Source organism: Ambystoma mexicanum, chromosome 4p (assembly GCF_040938575.1).
Source record: "Ambystoma mexicanum isolate Mex_15411 chromosome 4p, UKY_AmexF1_1, whole genome shotgun sequence".
NCBI classification, from domain to species: domain Eukaryota; kingdom Metazoa; phylum Chordata; class Amphibia; order Caudata; family Ambystomatidae; genus Ambystoma; species Ambystoma mexicanum.
The window spans coordinates 344,602,584-344,618,843 of NC_090927.1; the positions used below are offsets into that span (position 1 = coordinate 344,602,584).

Below are 16,260 nucleotides of genomic sequence, written 5' to 3' on the forward strand. Positions count from 1 at the left end.
TTTTTAAGGGGACTGCACTAGGACAGACACACATAAAAACAGGAGACAGAAAAAGGAGAAAGACAGGAGGACAGAGAGAAGAGACAGACAGACCACCTGGAAGGCTGCTGAAACTTACCATCTGACAGTTGTAAGGAGACACCAAAGGAGATTGCTGAGAGTGCATCTGGCTGGAGCTGTCTATTTCTAGAAAGGCCTCAACGCTGACTGGGTCCTGTGGTGGGCCATCTTTGAGAGTGGAGTGACCAAACCCCGGCCCTATCTTTCCAGAGTGTCCTGGGATGAAACTGGCTTTCCTGAACCTTAAACAGAGGCATGCTATGTAAGTAGAACTAAGCCCTGGAAAACTAAAAGGTGGGAGTCTGCTTGCCTTGAATCCTTTCCATTTATAGTGGGTGGGGGGCAAAACTGTGTAGATCCTTAGCCTATGTAACCGAAAATATTAATTTAATTAATTCCCCATTTGGCAGAACACTACGGGTTGTATTCTGTTAAAATTCAAAATTAACAAAGCTCACTTCCCAGTGTGCGCTGCAATCTATTGTCTATAATTTAACTGGGTAATCTTTGTTGTCGAGCGGACTCAGACTTTTTTAAGGATGAGGGGGTGTCTTGTGTTTTAATCAGCAAAAGTTTAGAGGAATTGAGGGATACCCACTTTTTATCCTCAGCGGCCTATTACATCCGTAGGTTGGTGTTGCATGCGTGTGAAAAAGTTGAGTTCCTCCACTCCGTACGCTTCACCATTGACTCCCACCTTTCTGTCACACGCCACAGAGCTGCTGTCACCAAAACATGCAATCTACAACTACACCTTCTAAGTGAAATCGGACGCATACTTCCTCCTGATGACCTCTGCACCACAGTCCAAGCACTAGTTCTTTCAGTTTCTCTACACATAACCCCACCCAGCCACGACTTGTCTATTTTGCTAGGTCAGAATCAGGAGACTGACAAAGAGGCATGATTTTTAAAAGGTGTATTCTCTCTTCTTATTCAAAATCCCTACTCTTTCCCCAACTATGTGATACCATGCCCTACTCTTTACAACTGAGGGTCAAAAGGGGTGCTCGTCAGGGCGTCAATATGGTCAAACATAAAATGAAGTCCTTTGTCAGAAAGCCTACTTTCTCTCCCTACTGCTCAAAAGAAAATACAAACCAACCAAGACATGCTTTGGGCCTTGCCAATGAGAAAAGAATGGCTGCTCGCCTCTTACCGTCACTCTATTGTCTCTTTGCCAAAGGCTCCTTGCCTATGTTCACAGTCCAAAATAGATAGTTCATGTATGGCTGAACTGATATCCCGGGTTTTCCAACTGGGTCTCTCTGGTTATCCTTAAAACTCCTGGGTCTCCCAATCCTTCTCCCTTCGGGAAGACTTTCGTATGTCCCTTCCCGCTTTCTGGGGTGCTTTCAGTCTCTTCCTTCCCCATTCTGGGGCTCGCTTTTGCTTATTTCCCTCTCTGGGTTCGTTATTTCCCCACACTGGGCTTCTCTCTGTCTCTCTGCCCTCTCTAGGGGTTTCTTGGCTCTTTCCCCACCTTGGAGTCTCTCTCTTGTTTCTCTCCTCACAATGGGGCTTCTCTGTTCCTTCCTCACTCTAGGCTTTCTTTCGGTTTCTCTCCCCAGTTTTGAGCTTCTCTTGGTTTCTCCCCCACTCCGGGGCATCCTTCAAATTCTCTCCCCACTCTGGGGGTTCTCTCTTGCCTCCAAACTCCGGGGCTTCTGACTCTAGCCTGGCCGCCCACCTCCCATTTCCCGGAAGCCACTGCATATCTGTATTTGATGAGCAGTGCTTCTTGGTAGGGCAATGCAAGCTTGCTGCTCCTTGTCTTGCTACAGAGCTGCTAATGTGACTCCTCAACTGGACTCTACTGAAGTGGGCGTCTCCTCCTGGTTCCTGCGTGCTTGGTGTAGGAGCTCCTCCCTGCTCTGCCTCGGCCTGCTGTGGGCCTCCATTCGTGCTTGGGCTACCACACACAACGGCTCTGTTTTCTCGCCTGCCGGGCATAAGGCCACATCTTGCATTCTGCCTCTCTGAGCGTCTCTATTCTCAATGTGCGCTACCATGTGATTGAGCTCTGAGGGCTGCGTGACTTCTTCAACTGATATGCAACCAGGAGGCTGGTTTCACCACTGTTGTGCTGTTTTCCCTAAAAGCGATGAAATTAAGTTTGGGTGAGAAGCCGAGCCAGTCATTGTTAAAGGGTTCTCGCAGACATTAGTTCCTGCATATACCGTAAAGGTGTTATTTTCTGGGGGAAGGGATGGTGACGTAAGTCTCTCTGGGTTTCCGCTGTCCCATGAGGGGGAGTCACCTCCAGAGGTGTCCCACTTACCTTATTTCATTGGGGATTGGCTGCTTGCACTCATGATGGTGCTACTGCATGATAGCTACTGCAAATGTTTTTTAATAGTAACTTTATGAATCAAGACTGCAAACCTTTGATTTGGTTTCACTGTATCAAAAGTTAAATGCAATCAAACATTTTCCTAAATACCCCATGGATTCATACATGTTTTGCATATTTTTGGCACTTCTCTTAATAAAAATGTGTTTTCTTTTTGTTTTTTTTGCAGGTAACCCGGGTTTAATTGGATATTACAGGACGTTCATGGAAGCTTTGTACAATGGACTCAACCAGCAGTACCCAGTATGGGGTTTAAGTCATGCTGGACACTGTGGACCCCCGAGTGGCATGGGCATGATGATAGGTACAGTATTAAATCTTTCACTTTTAAACAATAATAATGTTTTTATTGCATGAATACTTAGGTTGTGTTGATATAAACAAATGCCTTCTCGCCAGTGTTGCAAATATTGCTTAGACCATAGCCCTGAGGAGTTGAGTGGGGGTTGACTCAAGGGGCAGGGCAGCATGACCCTCTATAGAATATTGGGCTAGGGCGGTATGTTGGGAATCCCCCTGAACACTGGGGGCCTGCAGTATAAGATCACTGCTTTGATGCTATGTTTGTTTTAGCCCCTTTAAATCTGTGTGCATATGCCAGAGGCAATCTTTGTGGATCTCTCCTCTGCCGAAACTGCATAAAGGGAGGATGGCAAGATTACCAAAGGGGATGCGAATCAGGAGGTTATCCCTTCGGGCACGACACCCTGTGGATGGACTTGGCACAGTTGCTGGCCCTGCCACCACTCCCTGTCAAGACATGTGCGTGTGCCCTATAGACTATGCACGAGACGAAAGAATCCCAGATGCCGAACTAGACTATTAAAAGCTTAGTCTACGGAGAGGGACAGTAGAAACACCAGAGTGTTCACAGGCCTACTAATCCCAAACTCAAAGCAATCACCAGTTGCAGGTGCAACCCGTAATTCAGGGGCTGGCCCATGGGGAGGCTCCTATTCCTATAAAAGTACAGTAATGATGGTATGGATTGTGGGTGTTTGGCATAGCGGAGAAGCAGAGAGAGCAGACTGTGAAGTTGTAGGAGAAGAAAATGTGAGGAGAAGTAATGGTGCAGAACGAGAAGGTGTTGTGAGATCTGAAGGTGCAGGAGCTGGAGGAATAGAAAAGAAACCTGAAGATGAAGGTGATGGAAGAGGATAAGAGAGCAGGGAAAGGAGGCGGTGTGGAGAGCTGAAGGTGCAGAGGGTGGTGGGGGCAAAGAGAGAGCTAAAATGCTGGAGGAGTTGATATAGAATAACCTGTGGGAGCAGAAAGAGCTGAGAAGGGGAGAATGAGGATGGTTAAACAAGAGAATATTAAAGAGGTGGCAGGAGAACAGAGATTGGATGGAGGGAGATGAGACCTAATAGGAAAAGACACAGAGAGTGAAATAGTGGATCATGAAAGATTGGGAGAGAAGGTGGAGGAATTGAGGGGCGAGCAAGCACAGACGGAGGCGATAATAGCCTGGGAGTACATGGCCAGAAAGGGCCAGACAGAGAAACAGCATCTACAAGTTATCTCGTAGGAGCGGGAGTAGGAATGAGTGTGTATTGGATCAACGATGGAGTTAGCCAACACACAGCTTGATGGTCAGAGCTTAGGTCTAGAATCAGGCCTCCAGGCATGAATGAGCGGTGGTTTGTTGAAGAGAAAGGTGAGATGGACTTGAGCATCAGGATTAGGCCCCTTGATCAGGCAATCCCTGTCACCCCTAGCTCCACATAATAATGGATGGATGGATCTGACTGAAATTTTCCTCGGAAAATGTTGGCCATGGACCCCTCCAAACTGGAAGTTGTGGAGCACATTTGTGAAACAGTTGAAAATCTATTGAGCAAAGAAAGAAAAGCTGTTTTTAGCCCACAGACATTCATTTTTACATAGAGGAAAGGGTTATTCAATGGAACACACCCCACAAAACCTGTGGCAGCTTTACCCCAAGTAAAAAACAAGTTGAGCACAAAGAGTCACAGATATTCTTGTTTTTGTTTGGTGTAAATCCGTCCAGTAGTTTCAGAAATAATTGACAGAGGATGCTTTATCCCTGGTCCCAAACATGTTTATATATCTCCCATGGTACAGTGCAGCACTGAGGCTTTTCTGAAAAGATGCAATTATTTTTGCTCGATGTGAACAATTGCTGTGGTAATCCCATGGGAATCTAAAAAAGAAAAAGGACAAAGTCATATTTAGAGGGTGGAAATAGGTGGTTACACATCGGTTTGGGGATAATTAGGTGGCCTGATAGAGAGCCTGTTTTAAGTCAGATCATTTTTGTTTTATGGCAGAAATCCAGCAGGATTACCACAAGAACATTGAAAGGCACAGTCCGAAATAAAATGTGTCACAGGACAGACTGTGGACATTGGATGAAAGGAGAGGTTCAGGAGAGCTATACGCCGTAGGGGAGTAGGAGTCAGAACAAAAAAAGGAAGATGGGTGCACATGGAGTGAGGGAAATTGCCAGGGGAACCTTCGCGGAAATGGCTGGCCTCCAATCCATATAGAATGGCAGTCATAACACATTTCTTATAGGCCTTGAGACTAGAGCCTGCAGTTCTGCCTGCAACCTTTTTAATCATAAAAATTAAGGGGTGGCCTCTCGCTTCTTCAATTCTCTGGATTCTAAGTTCTTTATTTTTATGTTAATCATCTACCCTAAATAAACATAAGAGTGTACTTGGTCAATGAGGCCACCTTGGATGTGCCGCTGCCTAAAGTCCCTTTTAGTCCTACCAGAATACATGTACTTGTTGTTTTTAGATTTAATTGTAGTCCATTCTCCTCAGAATACACTCTCAGCCTGCCGGCACTTCTATTGAGGCCTATAAAAGTGTATTGTCCAAAATTTAACATCTTCCACATACGCAAGCCAAGGCACATGTTGATTACCTATTTTAGGAGGTGCATACTCCCCCAATGTTTATCAATAGAGGCTATCAGTTTAGAAGTTGGGCTGTTTTCATTAATGGGGTGTATTGGATATAAAGGCAATGAAAGATCCGGTATGACCACTCTTAGCTTTATTGGCAAAGTATTGAAAACTAATACAACTAATACATTTGAGGAATTCATTATACATAATGCAAATGTCAATACAGAGATTGGATGGAGCTCTCTATGCGAGAAAGACTTGTCACCTGAAATCAGAATATATACAAAAAAGTGAAGGAATGGGACTGGTATTCCAATCATGAATATGTCTGAAATCTGAAAACCTTACATATTTTCTCTGGTTTTGCCTTCTACTTTATGATCTCTCAAAACTACTCTATCTACTACCTACCTTGGTGGTCCTAGGGCCCCGGCTGGTCATTATTAAAGAACATAGATACTGTAGAATATGCAAAGTTACCTATTTGCCTGAAACAAATAAACATGCTTTGACTGGTAGCTTAACTCTGGACAATGAATATATGTTGTTTTTAGGTAAATTTGTACATCATTTGGAATATATATAAAAACAGAGCCCTTTTGGTGACGATGTTTGTCAGGTACCCAAATATCCTTGGTCATAGTACTTGCTAGTCTATGGAATTTTATTGAGACAAAGGTAATAGAATGTGATGCTAATATTTAAAGACTATCCTGTACTCCAGAGTTCGTTGTCAGGATGAATGCAGATTATCATAAATTTATTGGAATATCACATTACTGATCTGTGGGATGGTACTGGGAGAATGGTAAGGAGGAAGATGCACTATTTATTATAACATTTTGTATATGTGTGTAAGTAATGTATACATTATGTATTGTATTGTTTGATAATTATAATGTAACATTGTATATATGTATATAATGTGTGAAAAGTTTAATTTTATAACTACAACACACTAATAAAAAAATCTATTGAAAGACATGACAAAATACTTTACGGGATGATAACAAAACAGGACACGGAAGAAGGGAAAGGGAATAACCTAGCATAGTAAAAATAAGCATTGTTTATGCTGAATATTACCAATCAACTTATATTAACTTAAAGGGGAAGTTCGCTCAGAAATGCTATTGGCACAATCGATTGGGCATGTATTTTTCAGCATACATCGATCGTAAAAAAAAAAATGCAATGCATCTTACCTTAGTTTTTATCACATTTACACATGCGAAAATGAGGGGTTGGGTACTGCCATCTTGTGCTAATCTTATTTGTTGATCCATTGCCCTAAGTTCAAGTGCCCTTGCGGCAGTAATTCAGATCACCCGCCCCTAAAGCTGACATCACTAAGTCAAAACGATATGCTACACCTATTTTAATGACTTTCAGGGGCAGCGTAGCCAACCCCTATCATAACCCACCTCATAACGTTACCTAATGCAGAACCAGGAACTTAAGCACACACATCCACACAAAACACTAAGGTTTTGCTTCTTTTCACAAAAAGGAGAAAGAAATGTATATTTTGAAAAAACAGGAATAGTCGGGAACGTGACAAGTACTTTTTAATTTATTAGAGGACGCTCAGAAGAAATGATTATGTCCACAAAAACATAGATAACTTTTGCCAGTAGAGGTTATAGCTAGCAAACATTGCATGCATCGCATTTTTTGTATGCCTGTTAACGGTAATCTTATAATGCTGACTCTGGTCATCGATTGATTAATACGAGTATTTTCAGTGACGGATTAAAGTTCAAAAGTTCCATCACCAATGTTTGATTGAATCAAATGGCGGTCGGTTAGTGTGAGTAATGGAGTACTTTCACTTTCCAATGCCTCACTTTCCTTTCTGCACATTTTCAGACCCCTTAGGCTGCCATGGGGCACGTTGGTGTCTGGCCGTCATCCCAGATAATTGTTATCACAGATGCGTTGTTGATGATTATTGTCCAATTTCTGTTGAAGAACCAGCAACAGTAAGATTGAAACCATGGCAGGCACACATCGGTAGAATATAGCTATGTAGATGTGGGAATGCAAAATTATATTTCAGTACCCAGTTTATAATAGAATATGCACAGTACATCAATATGTTAAACTCGGTTCTGGGCTTGTATGCATTGTTTGATATGAATTGCCCAGAATGGAGGCCATCCCGCAGCAGTGTGTGTTACGCTCACCTGGTCTCCGCGGGGGCGTTGGGGCACGGTTGGAGCCCTCCCTTGACTTGACTCCTCAGAATCGTCTCACCCTCCAGGTTGCTGCTGGCCTGCTGCTCGAGATACTGGTGTTGCCCCCGAAAATGGAGTGGGAATATCGTGACTTCCCCCGACCCTTTCGTGCCAAAATACAGTGTGCATGCACTTTCCCATACAAGCTCACCTGTTGTTTTGTAATGTTGAGCTATCCGTCCTGCTTATCCTAGCAGGGGTGCGTAGAACGGACCGAGTTGCTTCACTGGTCCGTGGAAGTGTTGATCCAGACCAGCTGTGACCAATCCACTTAGAAGGTAAGTCTTTTAGTTATTACTATTATTTAATTAGACTGTCTGTATTTTGTCTATAATAATTCTTGCAATGTCTCATTCCATCCCCATAGGTCTGAAGAAGTAAATCGAAGCTGAGGAGGGTCCGGGAAGTCCCTAGAGATTGATGGAGTTTCAACAGGGACAGGTGAGTTGGTCTTTATAAGGAAACTCTAGTCTCTTGTATGGCAAGCGTTCGTTATTCGTATGAGTTCTAACCTGTTGTGTTCTTTATTTCCTCGCAGGTGCAGGCCGACGGCGAAGAATGGCGTCTGGATGCTCGATGAAGATTTGCGGTTGCAGGACGAAGATACCGTGGAGAAAAAGGAGAGGAGAGGAGAGGAGCTCCGGGGTAACTGGCTGTCCGGATTAGGTAAAATGAAGACTCTGGCTCCGGCAGTGATGGAATGGAGGTAAAATGCACGCACAGCGATGTAGCGGCTGGCAGCCGGTAAGGAGCGCCCTCAGAGATGTCTTCAGGAATGGAGCTGCAGGAATCCAGTGATGCACAGGTCAGCACAGCGGAGAGCGTTACGCTGCTGAAAGCAGAATAACGCGAAGCAAAGGCACGTGGATGGGTTGGCCTTGTATAGGCTGGATCAGGCCCCTCCCTTTAGCCCCGCCTACTGACTTCACCTTGCCCTTCCCAGGGACTCTGGCACGTGCCTTCCAATGCTGTTCTACGGCCACGCCCGGCCCAGCTGCCACATGCCCTTGGCACAGTGTGTGCAAGGCACACTTTTACGTGAGCCACCAGGCCTGTGTCCAATTGGACCCTGAGGATGAGGAAGGACTGGCCCCTTGTCCAGTGGGCATGACAGTGTGGTTGGGGTGCAGATTTGTCTGCCCACACGGTTCAGAACTGGCAAGGGGGTTATTGCATTACTGTAGAAAGAGTTTTTTACAAACCAGTGCTAGTCTTTCTTCAATTTATAAAGTCAAGTATCAGCATCACAACAGAACCAAATGGTATCATGCTTGTACACGTCCAAGCCATCTCCTCACTTCTCAAAAACAGAATTTGAATACACACCATGAAAACAGGCTTTTTCACCCTGACTCCAATGCAACAACCTCTGAAATGCTGTAAATTGGTTTTCTAATTTCACAGTTGTGCCTCTACAACCCATTGCAACAATACTCAATGCACCAAGTTCTGAACACTTAGTAAGTATGTATTGCTGTTAGCTAACTAGCTATTCACTATCCACAACAAGTGAGGATTAAACACCCACAAGCTCATTTCTGAAATCATATTTGACATATAGAGTTGGTTACAGTGCAAAATATAGTGGCATGGATATAGAAGTGTCTAGAATGAGAGGCGTACTGGCTTCTGTGTAGCTCTAGTCCAGCAATCATCTTGATTTCTGAAATGTTGCAGGTGCGCTTGGGTGTCCTCCACATGTGGGCCTCCACAATAAGAAGAAACTGAGCAAAGGCAACATGCGCATGTTCATAGTGCACATCAGCAAAGTATGCATTTAAGTAACATATTCTTTTGCCTGTTATTTCAATGTTGGCTAACACTGTGGCCCATAAAGCTTTGGTATATTGCAATCCGCAGCCACTTAGCACGATTCCTACTTGCCAACTAAGTTAGTTATAATGCATATCTTAATAGCTTTTCATTGCTTTCATTCTGTATGCCTGCTGCTCCCCTTTTCTGATGAGATTATTGAACTCTTGAGTGCATTACAAAAAACTGTTTTGTAGCACCCCCAGTTAAAACCATGAATATTAAAATGATGGTAGATTGTGGTAATCACTTTTGCGCTCAGTTCAATAACACACACAGAAGGATGTAACAGTCAGGTTTTACATATTATTGTAATGATACCATCACTAGCCATATTTGATGCACATAATATACAATATTGTACCCAAAATGTTGTTCCTGTTAAACAACACAAGAATGTGTGCTCTGAGATGCCATCCTTTTCTTACCTTTCTATGGCCCTTTTGGAAAATGTTAAGTGTTTTGAAGGAATAGTCCTCCGCTTTGTGCACAGCACAAATATATATTATTGGTCAGACTTACTCCCTCTCCATCACTATATCCATGGATGATACACCAGGCAGTTACCTCTGCTTCCATAAATTGAAATATGCAGCAAACTTTACAAGAAAGTGCAATATGTCTGTGAAGCAAATGTCAAATCCACTCAGCGTCTCACTCTGCTGTCCATGGGTAGCCCCCATAGCTACAATTACTATCAAATGCCCTACCAAAACTTCTTGTATATCGCATAACACGGATGGCAAATAAATGTGATCTGACATGTACTTGTGTACCAGGGCAGAGGGAAGGGGGTGATTTACAAGTAATTACTCGATGGGCAGTGTGGCTAAATGAAAGGGGTAGTGTGCTAGGTAGGGGGAAGGGAAGTCAATAGTAGAGAAAGGATGGTGCAAATTGGTAACGGAAGTTTGACATTTTATTATAAGTAAACGTAGGATGATGAGGCATCAATGCTATGGTGCAATAGAAGAACACCATATTGTGTGGTGCATGTAAAATATGGGTAAATTAGACTGAGGTATAACTAAGGAAATCTGGGTCATTGGATTGAGTGGCTGTTACTAAATATTTATCCTTGATTTGCAAGCCAATGGAACTACTTTTGGAACTGGCTCTACACTCCTTACTTTTTCTAAGAAGGTGATGCATAATTGAATAAAGAACATATGTTTAAATTACGACTACTGTTAATCACTAATAGTAGTGCTATGTGACAGAGAGGTAATGTTCAGTAAAGTTTAAAATGAAATGTAACTTTGTTGCATCCTAAAATCCATACATCATCAGCCTACTTGTGCAGCATTGTGCACATTGAGATCGTAATCCAGTGCTCAAGTGCCAAAAGAAAGTTGACTCAATGACATATCGCATGAAATTAGCATAGGATGGTGCACTCTGAGAAAAGTTGGTGGACTAATGGAAAAAGTAGGGCTACTCCATCCTAACTCCTGTCCCTTCAACTGCAGCCCGGTCATAATGCTTGATTACTACCAGTCACACAATTAATATTTATTGTTCCTTCAATCCATGTCCTGTGTGCAAGATCAATTCTACCAATTGTAATAGTACATCTTGCATCTATTGCATTTTAAATATTTGAATATATGATTCCATTACCTTCAGTTGATGTTCTATTTTTTGTAATGAAAACAAAAAAAACAGACGGAAGGGTCTATCCCTACTTTGAAAGGGACTGGGGCATAACTAGCTAAATATAACAGAAAAGAGTCCTGACTGGAAGATCATGAGATGGCTATCAATTAATTAAATCACTGTAAGTGTAAAGGAAACTAGGCTTTATGTTGTATTATTTTACACATATTTCCACTCCTTGTATTTATTCTGCATTTGATTACAGCAGAGATACACTGCACTACAACCTCAAGAATGTGTGTAAACTTCACATGTATTAATAAAATTTGAAAACGATCAAAAAAACATATTCCAAATTGGCCCACACATGAAAGAGAAGAGAAGTTATGCCTTTAGCATGTGGCATAAAAACACATATGCTGACATCCAAATGTAAATATTACAAAAACAGAAAAGAGAAAAAGATTTGTCAACACACCCTATGAGATTTACAGAAACTGTAAATATATACAGATAAAGCATGAATTGCATTGTTAGCTCATGAAACGTACACGCAGCTGATTGCCCATAGTGGATTGAGACATAATATGTCTACCATATTGTTCTTAAAGTACTATACACAGGACAATCGATTGGATTGTGTTTAGAGTTTACAGTTCAGGGGTCTACGCGGTGCGCTGGTACAAATCCATTGCCTCACATGCCTCATGCATGTGCCAATCGAGATGCGAGGGTGTAGTCTACTAAAGAGGTGCAGTTCTGCCTCAATCTGTGGAACTGGCTGTATGGTAGATTTTCCTTCACAGACCTAGGATGAAAGCTAGAGAAGTGTAGGGTGGTGTTGCGGTCCATACTCTTTTTGTACAAAGTACATGCCAGGTACCCAAGTTCTGCTTTGATAGTCAGATCCAAAAAGTTGATGCATTGTTGATCATAATCCATTGTGAACTTTATCGTAGGATGAAGATTGTTAATGTATTTTACGAAATCCCACAAAGATTCTTGGCTCCCTTCCCAGATGAAAATGACATCATCGATGTATATGTGCCATTTCCTAATCTGTGGTTTGTATTGAATGTCAGACAGAATAAATTGTTCCTCAAAGTTTGCCATGAATAGTGTTGCCAGACTTGGGGCAAATGCTGCACCCATAGCTGTTCCTCAAATTTGTAAAGAAAATTGACCTGAACACTGAAAACAGTTCTTTCTTAAAGCAATAGTCATGAGTTCCACAGTAAATTCTGTTGGCACTCTTTGCTGTATGCCATGATGTGCCAAAAAAACTTGTATTATATCAATTGCTTTGTCTTGTGGTAAATTCGTATATAATGATTTCATATTCATAGTAGCTAGAAAATTATTTTCTATATTGAAGCTCTGGCCTCCAAATATTTTGATGGTCACCTAAAGGCAACTTGGCGCTAAAAAGCTTCCAGAACAGAGCAGAGCACAGGAGCTGGACAGAGAGCTCAGAACAGCAGGGTTTTTAAGGAGTGATGGAACAGTAGATGATCAACAGTGGACCGCAGAGCAAGCAGGTCATTCCAAAGTCTGGATGCTGCTACAGAAAGCGCCAGGCCATCAATCCTGACATAACAAAATCTAGGAATAGAGAGGGGAAATCTAGAGCATAGAAGGTGACATGGCATGTAGGGGCGGAACTTGAGCTGCAGATATTTGGCCCTCACACCATGAAATGCTCCGTTGTAAGTGATTTCAATCCGGCACTTCACCTAAGTCAATGCCTATAGTGTAATGCACAACTGAAATCCTTATTTATTTATTTGTGTCTAAAAGTTCTTTTATTCTGAACGATGTACCACTTATATCACGCCCCTTTCTTGAAACTCCCCCGGTCACACTGAACCACGAATCAGGCTGGTTTGCAAAGTTAAAATATTTATTTATATGTTCACAATATAATCACACTATTCTTAATGGGGATACAATAATCACCAATGGGGTGATGTCACACTAAGCAGTCTCTTTAATCACAAGGAGTAATAAGGAGCAAAAACAATGCAGCACAGCAATAATACTTTTGTGGGTGTGTTTTCAAATCAATAGCAATGTAGTTACTCTTTCCCCCTGCACACCCCTCACCCCCAATATGCAATTTAGAGAGATAGGAGGAGAGAGAACAGGTTTCAGGAATGCAGAATTCAAGCAAATATATCAATCCCAATTTCCTGCCAGCAAACACAAGATAGAAACAGAACTGATTGGCAAACTGTCAAAATGGTTTTAAAGTTGCCTTTGAATGGAATGGGTAAAACACTAAATATGGGCTAAATGACTGAAATTGTTTAAATTCTAATGGGAGCCGCTTTATCTGGTTGCAGACAAACACTAGCAATGATTTGACACTAAGAAGCAATGTGCAAACTGAAATTTGAGGTTGGTTGCAATGAAAAGCTGTTTTACATGTTACAGAAATGTCCTAAGGCAAAAATTAGCAGCAAACTTTTCCGTGCGAGGTAATCACAATCGTGGGAGAACTATAAGGATTGAGATGCGTGTTTGGTTCTATGGAAAGCTGGGAATGGTAGCTACAAGCAGACATGTAAATTCTGTTTCTGGCATACAATTTGAGGAAGTTATGAACGTTTTAGTGGAGGTCATTTTTCTGAGATAGGCGAAAGAATGGGAAACAGAGAAGCGCTTTTAAAAAACAAACAGGATTTATTTACACTATGAAATGACTATGAAGAAGCAAATACTATACGGAAGTGCAGACACTAGACCAGGGCGCCTCCGATCAGGGCGACTGCCTGCCAAGGAGCATTCCTTCTTCAGATGAAATATATCAGAGCAAGAATATTTAACAATACTTTTACAGAATGAAGATAATAGGGATAAGATAGAGAGTTCAGGCAATTGAAACATATTTCTAACAATGCAGTTCTGACTAAGATAGGATGGATTTGGATAGGGATTACTATGGACAGTACATAGGCTAGTGACAATCCTATACTATCAATACTCACTACAAATGTTTTGAATGGAACCGCCAGGGATCTGGTTCTGGGACAGACTGCTGGGCACACCGGACTGGACGGGGTCAGCGATCAGCAAGGCGCTCTGGACACCGCACGGCAGGACTGGACAGCAAGGCGCTCTGGTCTGCATGGCACAGCACGACTGGACTGGATCTGCAATGACTCCCTGGTCACAGCACAGCACAGAATTGGGTTTAATCTGCCCTTGTTGGTAATGAAGATAATTCTTTGGCAGGTAAGGAGTTACAGCACAGCCCGGCTGTTTCTTTTGTTTCCCCTTTAAGTTTGTGGGATGGGTTCTGGAAGTTATGGCCCAGCTGAAAGCGATTCAGCTATGCAATGAGCCTTTCTGCTTGTAAAGTTTCTGGAATCTGGAGCAAGTAATATGGATGTACCTCCTTCAGGGTGCTTTGTCAAGATCGGGATGGTGGGTGGATCGGTCTGTGTTTTGAAGTCCTGAGCTGTCTCTGTTTATGCATTTGATAAAGGGATGTGTATGCTGAATTATCCTAAGTGCACCCTCTTGGCAGGCTGTAGGTTAGAGTCTCCTCTCTCCCTTGATTGGAGGAGAAAACAGGTTGTCACCATGATGATGTGGTTTTATGATTCAGAACATCCTCCCCTTGCCTTTTGAACATAAAATCTACTTTTGATATACATATTTACATGTGTGCAATCTTTATAACAATAACATACATAGATCACATATTGTGTGGAGCAAATACTCTTCCAAGCCCCATTGCTGTAGGATCTTGGGTCTGGATTTGACAGAATTTCTCACTTTATTGTCTGGAACACAGTATCTAATTTATCCAAAAATGTGTACATTGTGCACATTGTATATGGGCCATAAGCGTGTGAAGTTTCATGCTTCTGACATAAAAACATTTGCTACAAAACTAGAATTTTCCTGTGCCTTCCCAGAACATCGCAGAGAGTTCTGGCATCTCTTAAAATGTGCACCCAAAGATCACATTCAACTTCTATAAGTTTTACAAATTTGCACAGTCATTTGTCATTCTTTTTAAAAATATGCTTTCTGTGCTTGTGAATCCACAAATGGTTGTCTGCCCCTGCCTCCTGTTCCTCCTTGTAGCTCTGAAGCAATCCACCCCCTTCCTTGTGGGAGAGGCCATTTTTGACACTTCACAATCTGCATATCCTTTCAGCCAGAGAAAGTCCATTGTCCCCTTCTGCTGCAGCCCAAGATCTCCTCCCCTGATCTAATTCTCACAAAAGTGTGATTTCCTGGCCTTGGTGGGAAGCAGAACGGAGATGCCTTTTGTTGGGGGAAGCTGTGGAACTGGTTTGCTGGCTTTGAGTTCAGCTTAAATTCAATGTCATTTTATTACATTTTTCTTGTTTTAAAACAAAACTTGCAATTTTCAAACAAGCAGCGAGAACTCTTATTCCCGCTTCTAAACCATGGAAACTAAATATTTACAACCTAGGTTCCTCTTAATAACAAGTCACTTAGTTTCCAGAAATTTGATTTCAATTGCACAAGTTTAAACTTCTGATGCAACTACTGACAGCTGTCATACAGGCGGCCGCTGGTACTGCGCCCATATTTTGACAGATTTCACAGTCAGGCACATTTTTGCTGTGGATATTTTGATGACAGATTCCTCTTTTCATGACATTGTATTTTCATAATGATTTCTTGAAGGAAGTGACTAGTAACACCAAGCAAGAATATTGGATGTTTGGTGGTGTTTTGGACTGGCATTTTGTATTTTCAGCAACCAAGAAAAAGATTTGAAAACAAGATTCTGGATTCCTTTCAGCAAAGCGCACTGCCTTTCATGCAGTCTCCATTTTTACTTGTTGGGCAGCCCAGTGACATGTTTCAGCAGTGAGGTCTCCGTTCCACCACTGACGGCAGGCAAGGTAGATTTGGCAGCCATCTTTTCGTGGTTCAAAGTGCAATTTCCATAGGTTTTGGCACCCCCATAGGTTCTGCGGCCATTTTGATAATTCTGGCACTACCAGGACACAGTGATGCCGCAGGGCAGAGCATAAGTGGGTTAATGCATCCCACATCGTGGACCAAGTACAAGGATTTAAATTGCATGCGCTTGGCCACAGGGAGACACTGCAAAGCTAACAAAATGGGAGAGATGTGATCCCTAAAAGAAGTGCCTGTGGCCAGCTTTGCTGCAAAATTCTGAAGGATCTGTAGATGCTTGATCAAAAAAGCAGGCTGGGCCAGGTACAGGGAATCTCAATAGTCGATACGACTTAACACTAAGGCTTTAACTATAGGGGCACGAAGATGCTCGGGGAGAAACCATAGGATCTTTCTCAGGATCTTCAACTGAAAGT

General features: G+C 42.4%; 1 protein-coding gene across 8 annotated transcripts in view; it reads left to right on the forward strand.

Annotated features, from left to right (window-relative positions):
* LDAH (lipid droplet associated hydrolase) overlaps positions 1–16,260 on the forward strand; it is a 1,186,576-nt gene that overhangs the window by 325,449 nt on the left and 844,867 nt on the right. For all 8 annotated transcript variants that reach the window (XM_069605885.1, XM_069605890.1, XM_069605888.1 and 5 more), the window contains one exon: positions 2,583–2,717. In XM_069605885.1, the coding sequence (XP_069461986.1) occupies positions 2,583–2,717 (135 nt within the window). The remainder of the gene's footprint in view (positions 1–2,582; positions 2,718–16,260) is intronic.